The 22,800-nt window shown below is 35.4% G+C and overlaps 1 protein-coding gene and 1 long non-coding RNA gene across 2 annotated transcripts in view; one reads left to right on the top strand and one right to left on the bottom strand.

Annotated features, from left to right (window-relative positions):
* Positions 1-14,704, top strand: part of SEMA3D (semaphorin 3D) — a 207,120-nt gene extending 192,416 nt beyond the window's left edge. Inside the window, exons 19-20 of the mRNA XM_079931570.1 lie at positions 6,237-6,376; positions 13,136-14,704. Of these exons, the coding sequence (XP_079787696.1) occupies positions 6,237-6,376; positions 13,136-13,561 (566 nt within the window). The 3' untranslated portion in view covers positions 13,562-14,704. The remainder of the gene's footprint in view (positions 1-6,236; positions 6,377-13,135) is intronic.
* The window catches only part of LOC307191446, a 119,152-nt gene that overhangs the window by 5,699 nt on the left and 90,653 nt on the right, over positions 1-22,800 (bottom strand). The gene's annotated exons all lie outside the window — the stretch shown is intronic.

Genomic DNA, 22,800 nt, shown 5'->3' with positions numbered 1-22,800 from the left:
CCGTTTTCTACAGCCTCTCCCGCATTTGTTATTTGTAGACTTTTTTTTTTTTTTTTTTGCGGTACTCGGGCCTTTCACTGTTGTGGCCTCTCCCGTTGCGGAACAACAGGCTCTGGACGCACAAGCTCAGCGTCCATGGCTCACGGGCCCAGCCGCTCCGCAGCATGTGGGATCTTCCCGGACCAGGACACGAACCTGTGTCCCCTGCATCGGCAGGCGGACTGTCAACCACTGCGCCACAAGGGAAGCCCTGTAGACTTTTTAATAATAGCCATCATGACGGCTGTTAGGTGGTACCTCATTGTCGTTTCAATTTGAATTTTTCTACAATTAGCAATGTTGAGCATCTTTTCATGTGCCTATTGGCCATCTGTACGTCTTCTTTGGAGAAATGTCTATTTAGATCTTCTGCACATTTTTTGATTGGGTTGTTTTTTTGGTTTGTTTGTTTTTGTTATTGAGTTGTATGGGCTGTTTGTATATTTTGGAAATTAAGCCCTTGTTGGTCACATCATTTACAAATATCTTCTCCCAGTCCGTAGGTTGTCTTTTTGTTTTGTTTATAAGTTTGTAAGTTTGATTAGGTCCCATTTGTTTATTTTTGCTTTTATTTCTATTGGCTTGGTAGACTGACCTAAGAAAATATTGGTACAATTTATATCAGAGAAATATTTTGCCTACATTCTCTTCTAGGAGTGTTATGGTTTCATGTCTTATACTTAAGTCTTTAAGCCATTTTGAGCTTATTTTTGTGTATAGTGTGAGGGTGTGTTCTAACTTCACTCGATTTACAAGTGGCTGTCCAACATTCCCAACAACACTTGCTGAAGAGACTGTCTTTTCTCCAGTGTATATTCTTGCCTCCTTTGTAAAAGATTAATTGACCATACGTGTGTGGGTTTATTTCTAGGCTCTCTATTCTGTTCCATTGATCCATATGTCTGCTTTTATGACAATACTATGCTGTTTTGATTACTGTAGCTTTGCAGTATTGTCTGAAGGTTGGGAGGGTTATGCCTCCTGCTTTGTTCTTTTTCCTCAGGATTGCTTTGGCAATTCTGGGTCTTTTAAGGTTCCATATAAATATTAGGATTATTGGTTCTAGTTCTGTGAAAAATGTCAGGGGTAATTTAAAAGGGATCTCATTAAATCTGTAGATTGCTTTGTGTAATATGGCCATTTTAACAATATTAATTCTTCCAATCCAAGAGCATGGAATGTTTTTCCATTTCTTAAATAGTCTTCAGTTTCCTTTATAAGTGTTTTATAGTTCTCAGTGTATATGTCTTTCACCTCCTCGGTCAGGTTTATTCCTAAATATTTTATTTTTTTTTTTGATGAGATTTTAAAAGGGATTTTTTTTCTTTTTTTTTTTTTTCACTTTCTCTTTCTGATGCAACCAATTTCTGTATGTTGATCTTGTATACTGCTACCTGGCTGAATTTGTTTATCAATTCTAGTAGTTTTTGTGTGAAGTCTTTAGGGTTTTCTATATGTAGTATCATGTCATCTGCATACAATGACAATTTTACCTCTTCTCTTCCAACCTGGATAACTTTTCTTTCTTTTTCTTGTCTGCTTGCTGTGGCTAGGACTTCCAGTGCTATGTTGAACAGGAGTGGTGAGAGTGGGCATCCTTGTCTGGTCTGGATTTCAGCAGGAAGGCTTTCAGCTTTTCACTGTTGAGTGTTATGTTGGCTGTTGGTTTGTCATAAATAGCTTTTGTTATGTTGAGGTATGTTCCCTCTAAACTCACCTTGATAAGAGTTTTTATCATGAATGGATGTTGAATTTTATCAAATGCTTTTTCTGCATCTGTTGAGATGTTTTGTTAATCATGTGGTTTTTGTCTTTCTTTTGTTGATTTGGTGTATCACATTGATTTGCATATGTTGAACCATCCTTGTGACCCTGGGATAAATCCAGTTTGGTAACGGTGTATGATCTTTTTTACGTGTTGTTGGATTTGCTTTGCTAATATTTTGTTGGGAATTTTTGCATCTATATTCATCAAAGATACTGGCCTGTAATTTTCTTTTTTGCTAGTGTCTTTGTCTCATTTTGGTGTCAGGGTAATGGTGGCTTCATAGAATGACTTTGGGAGTGTTCCCTCTTCCTCAATCTTTTGGAAGAGTTTGAGAAGGATTGGTATAGTTTCTTCTCTTATTGTTTGGTAGAATTCCCCAGTGAAGCCTTCTGGTCCTGGACTTCTGTTTGCAGGGAGTTATATTATTTCAGATTCTATTTCACTTCTAGTGATCAGTCTGTTCAAATTGCCTGTTTCCTTTTGATTCAGTTTTGGTAGGCTGTATGTTTCTAGAAACATGCCCATTTCTTCTGGGTTGTCCAGTTTGTTGGCATATAATTGTTCATAGTATTCTCTGTCAGAGGCAATTTGACTCCCAGATTGATTGTCCAGTTCTGAACTCCCGCCTGTGTGCAAGACTTGTATGCTCTGTGCCTGCTCAAGAACCCCTCTCATATGCCTAATAAGAATCTCAAATATACCTGGGAAAGAATTCTTGTCATTTTCTCTAAAACCTACTTGTTCTGCAGACTTCCCCATATTAATAAATAGCACCACCACTCACCCAACTGCTTTGTCAAAAAGCAGCTAGGAGTCATCTTTTTATGCTTCTCTCTCTTTTACATCTTATCACCAGCCTCTCAGTACAGACCTTTGGCTCAGTGGTCACAACTGCCACTTCTCATCACCTCCACAGATGCCATCCTAACCAGACCCACCAGAACTCTTCAGTAGCTGCTAAACTGGTCTCCCTGCTTCCATGCTTGCCTCCCTTCAGTCTAGATCCCACTCAGTAGCCAGAGTAACCTCTTTCTAAACTTCAGTCACGGGGCTTCCCTGGTGGCGCAGTGCTTAAGAATCTGCCTGCCAATGCAGGGCACACGGGTTTGATCCCTGGTCCAGGAAGATACCACATGCCATGGAGCAACTGAGCCCGTGCACCACAACTACTGAGCCTGTGCTCTTGAGCCCGCGTGCCACAACTACTGAAGCCCGCGTGCCTAGAGCCAGTGCTCTGCAACAAGAGAAGCTACCGCAATGAGAAGTCCTCGCACCGCAGCTAAGAGTAGCCCCTGCTCGCCACAACTAGAGAAAGCCCGTGCGCAGTAATGAAGACCCAACGCAGCCAAAAAAAACCACACTTTAATCAGATCTTGTCACTCCCTTACTCAGAATCTTTCACTAGCATCTTAGAGCGATTAGGAAACACCTCGCAGGCCATGGTAAAGGCTGTGGAGTGTTTCCTAATCGCTCTAAGATGCTAGTGAAAGATTCTGAGTAAGGGAGTGACAAGATCTGCTTCCTAACACCTTGTCTGACCCTCGCATCACTGTGGCACAGCTTGCTCACAGGCTTTCTCTTTTTCAAAAGCACCAGTCTGGTTCCTGCCTCAGCCCTGTTTGCATTTGTTTCCTCTGTACCTGAAGAACTCTTCACTTCAGGTGTCCACGTGGCTCCATCTTCACATCATTTAATCCCGGGATTGAAATGTTAATTTCTCAGAGACACCCTTCCTGACTAACCTACCTGAAATACCCTTCTAGCCCTAATTATTCCCTAAGCTACTTTATTTTTACTTGTAGTGCGTAACACAGCCAGATACTATATTCTTTATTTATTCATTCACTTGATTATTTTGTCTCTGTCACTGGAATGTAAAGGTGGTGAATTTGCCTGTCATAGTCATCCGTATATTTCCTGCACTGAAAGCAATGCCAGTATGGTAGGCATGAAAGAATCTTTGCATAATGCATAGGTAAAAGGAAGGATACCCAGATGGAGAGCACTTGAGCTGTGCCTTAAGGAAACAATCAAATTTTACTAAGTAGATGAAGTAACAATTAGTAAAATCAGAAAGAATTCACATAGGTTTTGTTAAGTTTGTGATGATCCCTTTGTTATTGTCTATAGAGTTCACTCTGTAGGTGCTAAGGAGCTATTTCATATTACTAAGAAAAATTGTTTTTAAAAATAGAAGTAATTTATACCTGTTTGGTGACTGATTGGAATAGGAGAAGCCAGAGACAGAGAATCAATTGTGAGAATTAAAGCAGAGATTATGAGGGTATTTACAAACTAAGCGTTTTCGATCTTAGGGGAGAGGAAGGGTCACATTTGAACACTTGTTTCTGGTAAAGTAGAAAGGAGATGACTTGCTTATAACCCACCATAAATATGTGTTGCATTGAGTCGGTCAAGTCTTGAATAACTGGCAAATAGCTGTTTTGTTTCTTCCTTCCTTCCTTTGTTCATTAATTGTTATATACTGTGATACTGCATGATTATTAATGATATAAAATCAGTAATTCATGTAGATGAACTGTGTTTAACAATGTTAAACACATATAATCTTGCTGCAGTGACTTCAGTGACATGTCATATGTGTATTCTAAAGAAATATTCCAGATATTTCTCTATGAAAAAAATTTTTTCCCTGCAATCTGGAAGATTAAAACATTATCTTTAAAATTATTTTATACTTAATGAGAAGATATTCTGCTATTTAAAAACATTATTGTATACAACTTTTGCACTTTTAAAAATGGATAGTAACAGACATTATATATAGTATGTATGTATATATGTGTGTGTGTATATATATACATACATACATATAGGTTTAAATTTAAAAATAGAAAATTTTAAACTCACAGATAAAACAAACATTATTGGAAGAAACAATAAATTAACTTCCAGTCAAACTGATGTAGGGATGAACTTTGTTTCAAAGGGTCACTGTTTCTACTGATTTGAAAATGGATTTCTTATAATCAGCTCACTATTTCACTTTTCCAGTTGATTTCACTAATTTATCTTCCACTGAATTGACCAATTCTTTGGTTGAATCTGTCTAATTGAGTTTCTCCCGAGCCCTTGCCCCATCACCTAAACAATCAGCCTGCATCCTCCCTGCTTTGTTCATGAACTCCCTTTGCTCAGGAAAATGGTATCTGTTACTATGAAGTGATGCGTGTCTTTCTCTTCCGTGATCGGTACTGGTGATCTTCCTGTGCATTAGGAAGTTATTAGCTGTGAAAATCGTGGCTATAATCTGTTAAATTGCCAGAAGAGAGTGGATAGATTACAGATTTCAAGTGGAATCCACACATTTTGAAGGTTAGGTAAGGTTAATTCATAATGGGGTCAGCATGTTTGACTTAATCACTGCTGGTAAGACACAAATAAGTTCAAAAGAAGTTTCTTGAAAAGAAGCCTAACTGTTGGATGCATGTGCATTCATGCCATTTGCTGATAATTCTGCGTGCTTAGGTTTAGGATTCACTTAGGCCCCTTAAGCCTTACTCTGGTTTATGCCTAAAATGCTAAGTAGGCCCATCTGCAGAATTGAGACATGTGAATATACGATGAAAAAGTGCATGTTTGGGCCAGGCTGAGAAGCTGTCATTTTTTATTTGATCAAATCTGAGCTACAGATCTTAGATCACACATGGGACACAGCCTTTGGCTACTCTGGAAGGAATGTATTTCAGATGGTGCAGTTGATTTACGAGAATAAGGTGTCTGAGACACTGTTCCTTTAGCCTCCCATTAACTATCTTATAGCAAATGCATGTTGGGCTATAATATCCCTCTTTGAATAAAAGAGAACATTTTTTGGTAGATAATACAGATAAGGTCCTGATTCTGAGTATTAGAGCATCTAACTGATTAGCATCGTCATAGAGTTTCATTAAGTATAGAGCACTGCACTGACTTTTCTGAGATCAAAATGTCATATGGTCATAACACATGGTTATATGTTATATGGTCAGCTCTGTGGACCAAATCATAATAGAATTTCTCTTTAGAGGTAAGATAAATTGCTCTTCAGAAATATCTGAAGAATGAGTTATATTTTATATAAATTAAAAGGCATTAAAGCATTAAAAGATGTTGAAGTTTATTCAGTTCAGCTCAGAGAGGCTCAGTGTTTAAAGTTAGATCTTGTGAATTCTTATTTAAAAAAAGAAATTGCAAAAAGTTAATATATTGATGAAAGAGTAAAAATTGCAGTGCAGGGATAGAGTTTTAAAAATCTCTATTAGATAGTATTCTACTCTCAGGTTACAACATTATAACATGAATTTCCTTTCTCTTTAATAATGTGTATGAATCTTTCCTCCATGGCATCTGTTCTAAATCAGTCTATTTTCCCATTGCTTTTAAAATCGTGTCAAGGTTAATCTCCTATTCCATGTTTGCTTTCCAGGCATTAGTCATGAAGCTGCTGATGAAAAGGTGATTTTTGGCATTGAATTTAATTCAACCTTTCTGGAATGTATACCTAAGTCCCAACAAGCATCTATTAAGTGGTATATCCAGCGGTCAGGAGATGAATATCGAGAGGAGGTAAGTTATAGTCATCAAAGAATGCTCACCTTGAGGGAAACAGTGTAAAACTTAAATCAAGTTTAGGTTGTGAGAGGAGATGTTCGACTTTTAGTGCCAAGTGGAGCTCTTATCACTACATGATAACAAGGAAAATAAAATTTTATACTCTCTAGCACCCAAGGTAACAGTGCCTTTGAGATATGAATAGGCCAATTTAATGCAAATGTGTTAATAAATACACTTAAAAGCAAATTGAATTTAAAAAATACAGGGTTCTTCTTCTACTTTTTATTTTTCATTGATGGTCTATATTTTAGAATAATTCCCTGATCAAGAACAAGACTTTCCCCTCACAAAAGCACAATGACTAAATTCTCTCCCTCATTGTGTTCAGTTTAGATCATAAAACATGTCAAGTTTGTACAGAAATGGAAATATCTATCTTATCATATCACAGGAGCAAGTTGGATAAGTATCTGGACATCTGTACCTTTCCACTCTAGTGTATTAAAATTAAATCAACAGAGGGAAAAGCAATATGGATGCTCTACTCATCTTTTGACTTTTTTCTGTTTGTTTTTTTCTAACACATACATGTGATTAAAACATATCACAAAGATTTTGTGAGATATGTAGGTTATATATGTTACTGAATTTAATGAGATGAGTTTGGGTAGTCTGAGAAATCCTGTATTATTCAAATGTCATGTAACAAAGGTTAAATGACAGAATTTTTATATTTCTATTCTAATGCCTATGAGAAACCAGTGATACTCAGTCTAGATTTCTAAAAGCCCCAATATTAAACTAAGGACACTGTAATGGTAATGGAGTGAACACAGGCTCAGAATTAGATGCGTTGAGTAATGATTCTTTGGTAATATTACTGAGGACTGTGGGCTGGAATTTTCTAAGGTAAATAAAATCAGTGCAAAAGTTACTGTCAAAATTAAATGAGAAAATATATACAAGAATGTGTATTTCAAAGCAGAGGATTACTCACAAGTGTAAAGTATGCATATAAAATTGCAGGCACTCTCTACTGGGAGGACGTGTGAAATACGAAAGAGCACTGATGATGTGTTCACCCTGACTGCTGAGGGTTCGTAAGCAGGTGGTGACTTCTCTAGCACTCAGTTTGTCTGCCATATAAGCAGGTGGACCAGATGTTCTCTAAAATATCAGCCTCCTTGTGAAGTCTATAAACATTTAAATAGTATATGTAATCGGTCAAACATTACTGTGTAATAGTGGTTCTCAACCTCAGGTAGTTTTGCTCCCAAGGTATTCACATTTAGCAATACCTGGAGACATTTTTGGTTGTCACGACTGGGTGGACGGAGGATGCTACTGGCATCTAGTGGGTCGAGGTCAAGGATGATGCTACCATCCTGCAATGCACAATACCTCACAATAGATAGCCATCCATCTCACCCAAATGTCAGTTGTGCTAAGGCTGAGAAACCTTGGAGTCAAAGAACCAAATTTTATCATAAGTGATTAATGTAAAGATATGTTCCACTGTTACATTAAGAAATTATCATTCTCTTCATCTGAGAATAATTTCTGCATCAAAATATTGACCCTTCACATACTTAATACTAAGGGAATAACTTCCTTCTTTATTTCAGATTTCCCTGGTAAAACTTGATTCTTCATTGTTCCTAACATCCATAAGTTCTAAGAGTATGGCATATCCATATTTATACTAAATATTTATTTTAAGAGTCTCACTGTTTACCAATACATATTGAAGTTTTACCTGACACAGAGGTGATTTAATTTCAAGATATAAAGCATTTATTATTTATCCATGAAATATTGCAAGGACATTATCTGAATTTTTGTAACATGCAGATTTTCTTTTAGATATATTGCAGTATTTTACTTTTGAATATCCCAAATGACTATTTTTAATTTTATAGTTAATAAAGTTTGATAATTTCATTTAAATATAATTTTTTAATGATTTTTTTTTTCTCCATGACAAATTTAATCTGACTTTTAAAAAATGTGGAACTCTGCTTGGGATACTCTCCCAGTTATAGAGATGTACGTTTGCCTATGCATGTTTGCACTCACATCTTTCATGTTTCCTGAAAATGCTATACATTACTTTAATGTATGTTTTAAGTATATCAGACAGTCATGGTGGTAGCATGCTCCATAAATTTCAATGGAGCAGAAATAGTGTATTTATTGATTTATACTTTAAAATATTTTAGCTGTAATGTTTCAACTGGTATTTTCATCTACCTTTGTAAATAGTTATACATTGTCCAGGATATGCAGTACTGCTTCCTGAACTGAGGAAAGGGGCAAAATCCAGACTAGATTTGAAGCATTCTTCCCAGCAGGATACCCTCTGCTCTTTACCAAGAAGGTCACAGTTTGAAATCTTTCCTCCACTCAAAAAAAGAAAGAAAAAAAAAAAAGCCTGAGGGAAGGCCCAGGATCTCCTGTGGCACAGAGGCTGTCACCAGGTTATTCTCTGCCAGGAGGAGAACATTTCCTTACTGAGTTGTTTCACAGTTGGGTGCTGTTGGGGAGGTCATGAGTCAGTTATTCACTGACTTTCTTATAAAGCTGTTCTTGAAATTGATGATGTTTGTGCTGTAACTAGCAAGTTAATCGGTCCCCAAGCTTCTGTTGAACTTCTGAGATCTGAATAAATAAAAGAGGCAGTACCTTATACCATTTGTGATAGTATTTTTTCTGTGGATTTTTAAAACATTTTAAAAACATCTTCAAATATTTGTATTTTTCTATCTGTAGGTCTTCGTTTTATTTTTGTTGCTTTTATTATAAAAGCAATATAAATGGTTTTGAAAATAAACAACTATGAGACCACTAAGTGTAGATAAGCACAAATACTATTCTGATGTCTATTCCACCTTTTTTTTTTTCCTACTTACCATTACACTATAAGCATTTTCCCCTGCCATTCAATTTTAATACCATGTTTCCTGTCCCACATCCCTGCCATCCTGATGACACAGTCATCCACAGATGTTCCATGTTTTATTAAGTTCACGTAACCTCTTAAAAAAGCAATCAACTTTCCTTTAGCTAAATCTTTCTCTACTTGTCTATTTTCTTAGGACAAATTCTTAAATGTAAAATAAGTGAGTTAAAGACTTTAATTATCTTACAGCTTTGGATAAACAACTGCATATTGCTAATTTCTCATCAAAATCACCATATTGGTAAATTGCCTTACGTATCATTTGCTTGGTTTATGTTGATACATTCATTTAAAAATTATTTTAACAAACCCCTTTATATTATAGATATTATCATTTTAATGTTATGTGTATTATATGTAACTTTTTATTGTTTTCTATCTCTAAAAATTTTTGTGTGTCCCTAACACACACAAGTTTTATGTTTTATATAGACAAATCTATTGATTTATATTTCTCACTTGTGCTTAGAATTTCCTTCCCCAGTGAAACAGCAAATATATATTTTCTAGTCATTTTATGATTTTATTTTTACAATTACAGTTTACATTTTATATTTACATTTAATTAAAGATATTAGTTAATCTAGCAGTGAGTTATGTATTCATTCGATTTTTTTTTTCTTTAAATAATGAGCCAGTTGCCTCGGCACTATTTTTAAATAAGTCGTCTCCTATGTTTGTTGAAGAAGGGAGATATTCTTGAATCCCTAGTCACTTCCAAGACACGTGCAGTGCTTTCGCTATGAAAGACCTGACAGGTGAATTATATGCAAAGGAATTACCATTAGGCTGCTATTATCAGAGAAGGAAGTCACTGACCTTTACCTGCTGTTTAGTACCTAACTGTCCTTTGTCCCTTACCATGTTTCTCTTTTCACTTCAAATGAATTGCCCTTCACTGAAGATCTACATTGAATAATGCCAAATATATTATCCTTGCTCACATTAAGCAAATGGATAGTTGACCCCGGTTCAAGCATGGTTTTGATATGTAAGGCTGAGCAGTTTTTACTTATCACTTCTAGAGTGAAGAACATTCCATGAGTTTAAATCACTGGTCAGAGATTACATTATCTCTTTGTAGAGGAGCTGAATTTTCTAAATTGACTGTGCTGACATTTCACTGTCGAGATGCAGTCTGCATAATGCGTCCTATTCCAGCACGGAATGAAAGCACTACAGAGAATGGGAATGTAAAGTAGGCAAATGTTAATCAACCACTTAATTTCTGGGTCACAGATTTCTATCTCTAGACTGCAAAAATCCTATGAAAATACATCAATTCAAAATGTGTTTTATTAGAGATACCATTTCATGAAAGGCATAGTTTTGAAATTTTAGGAAGAGAAAAAAATCACTTAAATGATCTGATAGACTTTCTGATCTAATAAATCCAGAAAGAAATTCATTAAAGCAAACTTTTTATCTGTAGGTCAAAAACCAAAAGAAAAAGTAAGCATTCCATCAAAGAAAGGAAAGGTGAAGGACCACGATGGAGTAATGAAATGTCAGGTGTTTATGAAACCCTGAGTCCTGTTAGGGACAGAAGTAGACTGGAAAGGAGAGAAGGGGGCCAGACTTCAGAGTAGAATAACATAAATGGGACACAAAAAGAGAACAGCAAAAATAATGCTGAAGTGTTGCATCGTACGTGTGAAGTCACAAAGTCATCATTCCTTCCTGTCAGAAGCTTAAAAGAACAATAAAAACTAGTGACTCAGAGCTGTGACAGTCTCTAAAAGCCACGTTAAACGCAGTTTAAACGTTAGCAAGAATACCAGCTAGGAAAGAACATCCAGAGATGAAACGGAACGGAAGTCACGCACTTTGGTCATCATGCTGGTAACCACAGGCCATTTTCCGTTACAGAACTACAGAAGTAAAGGCTTCAGAACGTCACCTCTCCAGCAATATGGCAGCAGTCTATGATGCTGCTAATAATACTTCACACTCAACCTTCAGAGAGCTTTACTTTTAACACCCCAAATACACCGTACGCTGTGTCACCAACTTGATAAATGGGACACCAATTGGGGAAGATAAATGAGTAGTCATAGGAAGCAGAGCAGATAGGGACCAGAACGTGGGCTGTGGAGTCATAGTTTCAATTTCACGTTCTAAGATATATTTAAATGAAAAAACAATAATTCCTACAATAAAATTATTTAAAGGAAGATATGTAGTATGTGTTACATTTGAGATTGATATGATTGTTTAAGACTGATCCTTTAGAGCTCTGCCAATTCAAATTCCCTTTTATTTTTGGCATCAGATTCCTATAGTTTCTGAGAATGTAAGTCACTTCAACATTAGTTTGTATTACAGTAGCATTTAAAAATATGTGGGCCTTTAGATAAATCCATTAGAAAAAAAAAAAATCTACTACACACCAATTCACCAAATGGGCAAAGTAAGGGAAACAAACAAACCCCTGATGGTGTGGATTCGTTGTAGCGCAAGGGCAGGGCTGGAGACCATTCAGCCTCATTAACCAGGGATCTGAGCTGTGACCTGCCTTTGGCCTTGTGTGGTACCCCGCCAGCTGCACTTCTCTGGCATAGAAGGTGGTTGGCCATATACTTGTTAGTTAACTGGGCTGGTAGCCAGAGATGTTTCTTTGCCTTTTCTCATATTTCCAGAATTGGAGGGATTTTTCCTACATATTTTTCACATAAAGATGCAAAGTATAGTCCACCCACTGTGAATAAATTTAATTTAGCCGTCTTTATGCCTCCTTGATTTCCATCAACTCTAAGTCTACAATACAGGGGCAGATGTGTAAACTGGGAAATCTTCCAGACTTCTTTGTTGTTATTCTACTTAATGCTGAGCCGCTCAACAATACTCCACATTAAACAGGGCTCTTGTGTCGGTAAACATGCCTGTAGTTTATTGAAGATAGGTTCTCTATTCACACCAGATTGGAGGCCAGGCAAGCTTAAATGTTTGAATTGTCTTTCAGTACTACTGCTTCAAAGGGCAAAGAGCGTCACATTTCAGTGGAGGTTCTTTTTGTTCATTGAGCTTTCTCACACTTGAAATCACATTACCATGTTATAGTATACCGAGGTATGGCAAATATTTCCACAAATGACATAGTCTAAAGTATCACACAGACATAAAGTATCAAAATTCGATCCACAGTAAAAAGAGAAATTCAGCTTTAAATGTTGCTAAACTTCTGACTATACGGTCCTATTCAGTACAGACCTGACATCCAAAAGGCTGTATCCTCCATGCCTTTCCACTTGACTTTTAACAAGTCACCACTTACAGTTTCCATAAGCTACTCAGATCATTTATTTGGCAATAGCTAGCAAACATTAAATTCCTTTTGGAATAACTGCTCTCTTCTACATTACAGGTAGTAGTGTGCACTAAAGCTCTTTTTCTGCACGATGACTGTCAGAGTCACATTCTAGCTCTGAAATTCAGAAACAAATTGGTGCTCTTAGTACACCAATTAGTATCTGAAATCTTTGTAAAGATGGGCAGTTGATAGTTTCCAGGTTTACTTCATTAACTTTCACAGCTTTTTATTCCTATCTGTAGACTGGGAGAAAACCTAACTATATTCCAAAGGCTCAGTTAGATGTAATCAGATGCAACCATACATCTCTGGGGGCTGTTACTTTAGTTGAAAGAGAGTTTAGTCACTCTCTTCGACTATGGCTGACAATACTTTGCTTAATGACAGAGAGACAGGGATTGTATCTTTTAGGTTCATCTAAGTAAAACTATGTAGCCTCTTTGCCTTTGCTCATAGCCCTCTCTGTTTCTCATTTATTGCCTACATTTTTCCAATTCTGCAGTTGAAACCCGATGAAAGGATCATCAAAACAGAATACGGGCTACTGATTCGAAGTCTGCAGAAGAAGGACTCTGGGATGTATTACTGCAAAGCACAGGAGCACACTTTTATCCACACCATAGTGAAGCTGACTTTGAATGTCATTGAGAATGAACAGATGGAAAATACCCAGAGGGCAGAGCACGAGGAGGGGCGGGTCAAGGATCTGTTGGCTGAGTCACGGTTGAGATACAAAGACTATATCCAAATCCTTAGCAGCCCAAACTTCAGCCTCGACCAGTACTGCGAACAGATGTGGCACAGGGAGAAGCGGAGACAGCGAAACAAGGGCGGCCCGAAGTGGAAGCACATGCAGGAAATGAAGAAGAAACGAAATCGAAGACATCACAGAGACCTAGAAGAGCTTCCTAGAGCTGTGGCTACATAGTTTTCTATTTAATTTAAAGAAAAAGAAGTCTTCACCTGCAAAAATACTGTCTTCTGTTTTATTCATCCTTACGTTAACTCATAAGAGCTTTCCATGGAGTTTTGCTAAAGCACAAGAACAGTAATCTGAATAAGACTGTATCTGGTGGATATGGCATTAGCAAGGGCAAACCATTCATCTGAACCAATTTTCCAAGAACTAAACTTATACCTGCAAAGTATCAGAATTATCTCAAAAGAGGGGCTTTACATTTGTAAATGTCTTACACTCTGAGTTTTTGAATTTATTATGTTACATAAATAACTGAGCTAAGAAAGTGTCAAATTTGACATTGTAATAAGGTGCTTTATTTCCCTTGCATGGCCTTTAAGCACGGAGTTGACCATGCAATTGTGCTATATGTTCTTATGAACAGATACATCATTCCACTCTAGAACTGGCTACCTGGTGGTAGGATTGGAGGGAAGACATAAGATACAGCTCACATTATCAACAGGAACTTTCCCAGCGAGCCATTCACTCTTGGTGCATGGTTTAGGAATTTGGAGAGGTGCATTACTCCTTTCAGACTCCAGGGGTTACATTTAGTGTCCTGGAGCATTGATTTACTGAAGAGCATAAATGTTCCTCCCAGGATTCCTTATGACTTGTCAGGATAACAGGTTCACAGAGAGAAGTTGGTGCTCAGTTATGTGTCTTTAGAATATATGCTGAGCTTTACAGGGACAGAATGCTTAATAAATATTTTAATAGGCTATGGGAAAGCATTTTAATAAAATAAGGGAAACATCATGATGTATACTGCATCCTAATGGGAAAGCACACAGCTGGGATTTGTTAAGAGAAAGAAAGAAAGACAGCCATAAATTCTGGCTTTGGGGAAAACTCACATCCCCATAAAAAGGAAGAACAATCACAAATACAGTGCGTGAAATGTACTGTAGCTTTACTCACTGGAATATAAGTAGCTGCCAATTTGTAATCCATCTGTTAAAAAAAAAAACCTCTAGATTATAACAAACTGCTAGCAAAAGTCTGAGGAAAAGTAAATTTTCTAAAGGATCATGGGAAAAATGAATACAAATTTATTTACAACCAATGGGATTTCAGTATGTACTTCCTCTTTTTTTTCTAAAAATGCATCATGCTCTATAAATTATTTCTATTTACTGCCTTATGCTCTCCCAAATATTGGATTATTAGATTTTATTTGAGTGAATAGGAAAAAACAATATATACATATATAGAGAGATAGAATTAGGTAGACAACAGTGGTGGGGAGTGGTAATACTATATATTTGTTGAATAACAGAACAAATGCAAAAATTTTGACAACGGAAAGGGTTAAATTAACTCTTTGACATCTTTTCTTCACACAATCTTTTTGCATTTCTGAGATTATATGCTGTAATTCAAGTAGCATTGTTTTAGTAATTTAATAATAAATAAGCCTACTGCATGTAAAGAAAACAAACTCACAACATTAACATAAACATTTTTTCACATTTTGTTAGCACTTGCAAATGTTTCCAATGTGTCCTTTCCTCTGAATATGTATGGAATGTTTCCTGCCTGTTTAAGAAGGACTCACCTTTCCTTCGTATAACACAAAACCCTTAGCCTTCTTCTGTTTTGCCTTTTCATGCCGTTTTTGGTGTGAAATGAAAAATTAGTCACTTCCTCACATGGAAGGCAGCTTTTCAGAAAACTAAATAGCAGACATAGCTCGTTTCTCATGCATTCTACGTGTCTTGAAAATAAAAGCCTGTGAGAACCCTGTGATTATAGGGCAACTTATTACAGAGTTCAGTATCACGTCTGTGACTGGCTTTACGCTCAAAACGTTCTATCTTACATTCATTGTGTTTGCATTGTTTACCTACTCAAAGTAGTCACACTGATCTATGAGGTTAAGTCGCCTTTTGATATGATACTCATAAATATGTGTAGATGTTTTACTGTAAGGAAAACTTAAGGAAGATAGTTGTTTTTCCTTTTTTAAGTGAACCAGAACAAATCACTCTATTAAAAAGTAATTCCTAAGAATAGTTGTAGCAAGATCAGACTGCTAACAAGAGTGTTTATAACTTGATTTGCGGGCTCAAAATGTTCCAGGAACTCATAGTAAGCTCAAAGCTCAAAGTAGGAGCATGTTTTTTAAAAGATTTCCAAATATTTGTATATCAGACAGTAGTGATCAAATTATGGATGGCTTTGGGAAAATTTCATGAAGCTCAAATGTTAGGATTGACTTGTGAAAATAAATTTGGTTTTCATCAAAATATGAATGTCCAACCCATTTTTTAATTAATTCCTTCTAATCTTATTCAGAAAAAATTGGGGGGGACATTTTAATTTACAGGCTGCTTTGGATCTAAAACTATTAATTTATGATACTTAAAATATATTTGAAATATTGTTAGTAAAATAAAAAGTCATAATAAATAAACCATATGGGCAAGGATTTATGTGTATTTATAAAGACAGAAGACATCTAAGCTACTATGTTTAATTTTTTAATCTTTTAATTGCCTCGAACACTTAGAAGAACAGTGTGAATATATTAAATCTAGAGATGAGATACAATATATACTTCCTCACCGCTGAAAGTTTTTACCAAATTTTCTTTGAAATAATGAAAAATGAAATTATAGTTAATAGTTTCAAATACATTTGCTAAGAAATCAGCTCTTTATGGAGAGGTCTTAAAACGTCTATGTTTATTCTTGGTTTGTATTTTTTCCCCTGTTTTGAATACGTATGGCTCTGACTTGCATATTCTCATCTGCATTTCACGCCAGCTATTTCTGCTGCTAAATGGAATCCTGACTGTCTGCATTCATTTACATTCAATTTATTGGGAATTTTAAGAGTTTGTTTAGAAAGGGATAGTCTAAATAATTAATTTATATATAAACTGTTTCTTCCCCAAAGAGCTCAAAACACTACATTCACATTATTGAATAAACATTTTTGAAAACCAACCAAATTATTTAAGAAATGGAAAACTGTCACAGAGAAATTTAGAAATTTGCAAAAGCCACAACAGTAGTGAAAAAATTATAATTCACACCATACCTCATCTATCCGCTGACTAAATAATGCTTATTTACAACATGCTGCCTGCAAAATGGTCTTACTCTTGAATTTTTCCTTTGGTCTATGTTTCGGTTCTTTACATGCTATTAATTTTTGTTTCTGCTGAATTGTGTAGACTCAACTAAAAAATAAGTTTACAGTTGTCGGTGCCTGTTTTTCCACATTACATTGAAAATTAAATTTTCAAGGACGGTTTGGTAGCATCCAGATGTCTACGAAATACCACATTGGACCAGAGCATTAATTAAACACTGATATTTTAAATTTAAATATGATATTTCATATATATCATAAATGAAAGTGGAAATCAAAACGGAAATAGCTTCCCTTTAGAATTTGTCTTGGACAACATGTTGGAACTCATTAGCCTTATTGGGAATGGATAGTTTAGTAAAAAGAGATATTTGAAATGTTTTTATAGAAAGAAATATTTTTTTCTCACAGTAAATGACCACAGTATTTAAATAATTTAATTTGCATGTGAGATTAAAAAATGAGATCTAAAATTCCAACATTGTACACATTGACAGTGCAAAGACAGGAACATGCACATGACTTATACCTCTCATTTAAATATTTTGTCCTATAAAGTATTTATGGTAAGTTTGATTTGGGTGATTTGGGGGTGAAGGGCAAAAATCTGTCACTTAATTGTGTAATTTAATTCTTAATAATTGTAAGTGGTTAGCAATCTATTTTGAATTTGTAGTTTTGCTATTTTAAAAGAAATGTAGTCTTGTAATCTAAAATAATGGAAAGTTGTTAAATGTATATTTTGGTTGTATTATAATAAAATACAAACATTAGTGTTCTATGGTTATTAACAGAATGTTGGTTTGTGTGCAATTTTGTTTTCAAACCCTAAACATGGTAACCAGATTTTATACATTGACTCGCACTAAATCAAATACCAAGGAAAATATTTCCTGACAATTTTTAGTGGATATAGTTTACACTGTAAGTATGCAGTAATTTCCCTTATGAAAGAAAAGAATAAGTTTCTCTCCCCAATTAATACGAGTATTACAGTTAAGCTTTACTGTGATTTAAATTTAGACTTTGGTAGACTGAATTAATATTACTACTCCAAGTAACTACTTTTAAGATTTCCAACTACCATTCTATAAGTGAAATTTAAAACTACTCATCGATGTGTTTAGTACTGTATGAGTATACTTTTTTAAAGGCAGAGGCTGAGGTTTTTGTTTTTGCTTTATAAAGACCTTTCTTGAATTTCTTTTAGAGAAAATTATATTTCTTGTTAATTTGGTACACACATAAGGGATATTTTGTGTTTACAAAGAGGTATTATGATATCCCCTCCAACCTTGTAATGAAATAAATTGTAGGGATGTTGTATAGAGAAATATCACGTTTTCTGAGGGCTCTGACAAGCTTCGAACATAAGAATTTATAGTAGTATATATACATAACATCTTTAAAAGAAAAAAATGTATATAGGGCACTCTTAGGTGGATCATGTCCAAGCTGTTACTATAAATAAAATACAACAGAAGATTAATAATTGAAAACATTCCAGTTGTATTTGTTTGAATATAGAATGTCACGCGAGTGATTCTCAAGACAAAAGAAACAAAAGTTTAGCATTTGAGAATCAAAAGCATCTATAACCACACAACTTATCCTCTTTAACATGATTTGCTAGTCTAGGAAACTCTTGCCTAGGAAGATGAAGCTGCGAATAACTTTATTGTTTGTTTCAGAAGCTCATATACTTTTCATTCGTGTATATACTGATACAAACACATCTTGGACAGGGATTTGGCAATATCCAATGAAGTGTAAAATGCACATACTCCAAGAACCAGCTTTTTGCAATTAAGTATATACCCTTGAGAACCCTCTCCACATGTGCAGTAATAGACATTTTTAAAAACATTTATTGTAAGATTAATTATAATAGAAAAAAGAGAACAATCTATATATTCTACAAAAGGAGAACGGATAAATTGAAGTATAGTCACTAAATGGATACAGAAGTTTAAAATGGGGAAAAAAAAAGAGCTACATTCATCAACATAGAAAAACCTCAGAAACAATGTTAAAGGAATAGAATCAGGGAGTACAGGAAAGCAAAAGGAATTATACTAGGTATATCAAGTTGAAAGAAGCAAACGATACTGCTTATGGATACATACATTTATATGTAAGCAGTAAACATATAAAAAATTTCTGGAAAAGTTAAGCACCATATTCAGAATATGTTTTTCTCTAAGAAATAAAAGAGAATGAGGACACAGGGAGCTATGACTGTTTCAATATACATATTTTTAAATCTAAACTCAATATTATATTACATATATTTGTAGGAAATAGTATATTTAAGTGTTAATATTTCACAAAGTTGGGCGTTGGATTATAATTTAAATACATTACTCTCAACATAATTCTGTGTGCTTAAAATATTTCATAATAAAAAAGCAGATGAACGCTCTACATCTCAATAAAAGAACAAGTTAGCAGTAAAATCTAAAAAGAGAAAGAAAAAGACAGGCAAAGAGAGAAAAGAATAACATATAGAAATATTAGATATGCAGCCATCATAACAGATGCAACTTTCCAGTTCCCCTGACTCTTACATTATGGACTTTCTTGGACACCCTGATTATTTTAAAAATGTGACAGCTAGGACCTTGTTTGGCCTCACGGACCCTGGAATAATGCCTATTTTTCAAAGCAACGCCTTATTGTTATGGAAATGCCTAAGGCATCTAGGATATGGAACTATGTGCTTAACATGCCAAAGGGCTCCAAACAGCTGAGTTGGCCTTTCTTGGATTGAACAGTGTTCAAGATTGATATTTCAAATAGACAGCTTCTTCTTTCTGGCTTACATATCAAATTGATAAGCCAACTTATGCTCTTTAGGTAAGCTGAAGAGGAACGAGACATATTTATATCTTGCAAAATGTCTTTAAATGATCTCATGAACCATTATTTTCTATTGGAAAGATTTTATATAAATATAATCCTCATTTTTCGTTTACTGTGGATGTTTTGCTCATGTGTAGAGATGGGTCAAAATTTAGCCCAACGTTTTTGCAGTTTGCAAATTCTCAATTTTATTGGGTCCTGTTAATGAGGGGCTAGTACATTTAAATACACATTGTATGAGTAGAAGGGGGCATATTCAGAGAGTATTCATTTAAAGTACATAAACTTGGATAAGAAGAAAATGAAACCAATTTACCAGATAGGAAGTTATCATTTAGAGTCAGGAAAGGGGTTGTTTAATGGGCCATATCCCTCTAAGCTTTTAATATATTGAAACAAATTACTATCGGGTAATTATCTCCAGTTATCGAATTGTGTTATAATTGCAGCCCTTTCCTACAGGTCATTTTTACTATTGAAAAACAAATAAAAACTTAAAATCTCCTGTGGTAATTTGTGTTGTTACAGTTAGTCTTTATAGACATTTGGAGGTAGTCTTAGGTTTCAGTGCCCACAGGCAAAGTTAAGTGTGAGAATAACCATATCTTACTCAGGTGTGGAAATCATAGAAAGCTGGCCAAGAAGTCAAGGGTCTGATTGTTAGGAACTTTATGATTCAGACGAGATAGAGATTTAATCCTGCAGACAGGGGGAGACATTTTGGTATTTTTAATCAGAGACATGATATAATGAGATTTTCATCAAATCTGCATTTGAGAAATAAACATAAAGTGAAAAATGACCCCTTAATTTCTATGTTTTGGAAATGGATGGATGACAGTTTAAAAAAAAAAACAAAACAGGAATTATAGTGGGGAAAAAAGGAGGTTAGGGTGGGAAGATCATAGTTTCTTTGGGATGATCTGGGGAGTCTGGGATGTGAGTTTGGGATGATTTGAGGAGTGTCTGGTAGACAGTTTGATATACGGGTGTGATGCTCAGGAGAAATGAAAGCTGGAATTATTGTGTGGTCACTGGTATAAATGACAGAAGTAACACAGTAGGGGATTCAGTGAATACAAGCAAGTCGGGTGGTCATTTTAGCCTAAATTAGTGTGTCTCCTGATGTGGGTTATCATTCATTTCTCTGTACCTCAATGAGATGTCTCTAAGGTACCAAACAACTTAAAAATTTATCTTCCACCAGAAACTAAATTTCTGGAAGACAAAATCTCTATTCTTAATATCTAGTGCAGTCTCTGGCAACTAAAAACCAGTTAAACCTGTGCTGTAAAACGACGAGTTTTCCTCAGAACTGTTATGATTCATTACTTAAGGAACTAGTAAGAAAAAATTCCCCCAAATGGAAGCATTTTCTAAAATTCTTACCCCATGTTCTGCTTTTTAAATCAAATTGGTAAATTGATGAAGGTCTATTTTCATTTTGAACGTTCATCTGTTTTAAACAAAACGATTACAAACTGGTGTTGGTTTTTTTTCCCTTTGATTCAGGTGGTCTCAGTGCCATAATCTACAAGGTTTAAACTGGTAGAAAGAAGGTCCATATCATTTGTAAGGGTTGGTTTGTTGAAACACAAGGACTTTGAAAAGGTCTTTGAAGAACACTTTGAACATTTAAATTCATAGCACAGTCAAGAATATAGATTTCTCTAATAGATATTCTGTGGTTAATAATATTTTAAATTATTTTATTTGTGCCATAACATTTCCCTGTACAATTTACATTAAAGAGCACATAACTCTTAAATGGAATCTTCTTGGAAAAACATTCTACTAGACCTTTAAAGTCCAGTGCTAAATGAGAGTAAACCAAAGTTATAACCCTGTTTATCCATTTTCAACCCTGTTTATGTTGTCTCAAAAATGCAGTTGAATTAGGCATATTGGTTACATTTACACGTTTTATCAATCAAATAGCAAAAGTTAATTTCTCTCACTGACTTAGAACTATTAAGATGTATTACTTAAGATGCATCATATATTTTAAAAAGGGAAATATTGACATATGAGAGTTTCCGTTTTTATTTAAACTCAGGATGCTATATGTAACTAGAGCAGAAATCAGCTTTTCAAGGTCCTGCTCCTGGAAAACAAGCATTCCTAACCATTGGCAAAGCTTAGAACTACCTGCTTTCTTTGTTATTATATAACAAACAACAATCCTTTCTTTTGGACCCTTAATATTCATTAAAGCTACTCATAAATGCATTTATATAGCAGTGTTTTACATTTCTAGTGAACAAATTTAATTAACAAAAAATGATAATTCTTTTTGAGTATATGGAGAGTTGTCCGAAATTTATAAGATGCAGATGTTTATCTGGGGAATCTCAGTAGGAACTCCACACCAAACACATTTAGGAACTCTCCTTTGTTTTCCACTTTATCTCACCAAGGGAGTGACTAATATGAAGTGGTTTGTTGCATCTCATGAAAAGATGGCAAATTGGATAAGGTTCGAATCATGCTTCTCAATGTCAATATTATGGTGCAAGGGATGATGGGGACCAAAGGGAAATAAAAGTGCGCTCAATTCTTGTATTACTGGTAGGAAATAAAGATTTTGATAAATATAAGGAATCAGTAACGGTGAATTAATTGGAGTATATGGCTTAAGGACAACCTCCATAAATATTAAAAAAAAAAAAAAAAGAATGGGGCTCCATTCCAAGTCAACATAAACAAGTGGGGATTTATAGCTAAGAAACAGAGTTGGGGTCAGTGGATGGAAAATACTAAGACAAAAACATCAGTGGTAAGGAGAGTCTCTGCCTAAACTGACTTGACAAGATTCTTGCTAAAACTGGGTGATGGAGGCCCAACAAAGACGGACACTGAGGTCCAAGATCAAATTAGTTGAGAAGAGGCCTTAAAGAAGCCGAAGGTTTGGTCAAGGAAAGTCTTTGTCAGTGTGGCATCCCCAAGCCCAGGAAGTGGGGTAGTGGAGGACGCTGGAATACACATGTGTACCCTGGGGTATTCACATGCATCTGCTTGAGGCCCCTTGAAGTTCAGGAAGCAGAGAGAGTCATGGGCCTGAGGCCTCCATTTATACTCTTGCCCCAGCCCTGCAAATATAATGGGCTAGCCTAGATATGGGGATAAAATAAACAAGCAAATAAGCAAAGAAAAAGGATTTGCATGATCCGATGATAACAATGTGTGATGAACTGTGGGCTGTAATCTACTCAGACCTCTGTAGCTGAGGTTACCAAGGGAGAGAA

The sequence above is a fragment of the Stenella coeruleoalba genome (genome assembly GCF_951394435.1).
Source record: "Stenella coeruleoalba genome assembly, chromosome: 9".
NCBI classification, from domain to species: domain Eukaryota; kingdom Metazoa; phylum Chordata; class Mammalia; order Artiodactyla; family Delphinidae; genus Stenella; species Stenella coeruleoalba.
This window is presented reverse-complemented; position numbering and strand designations above follow the sequence as displayed.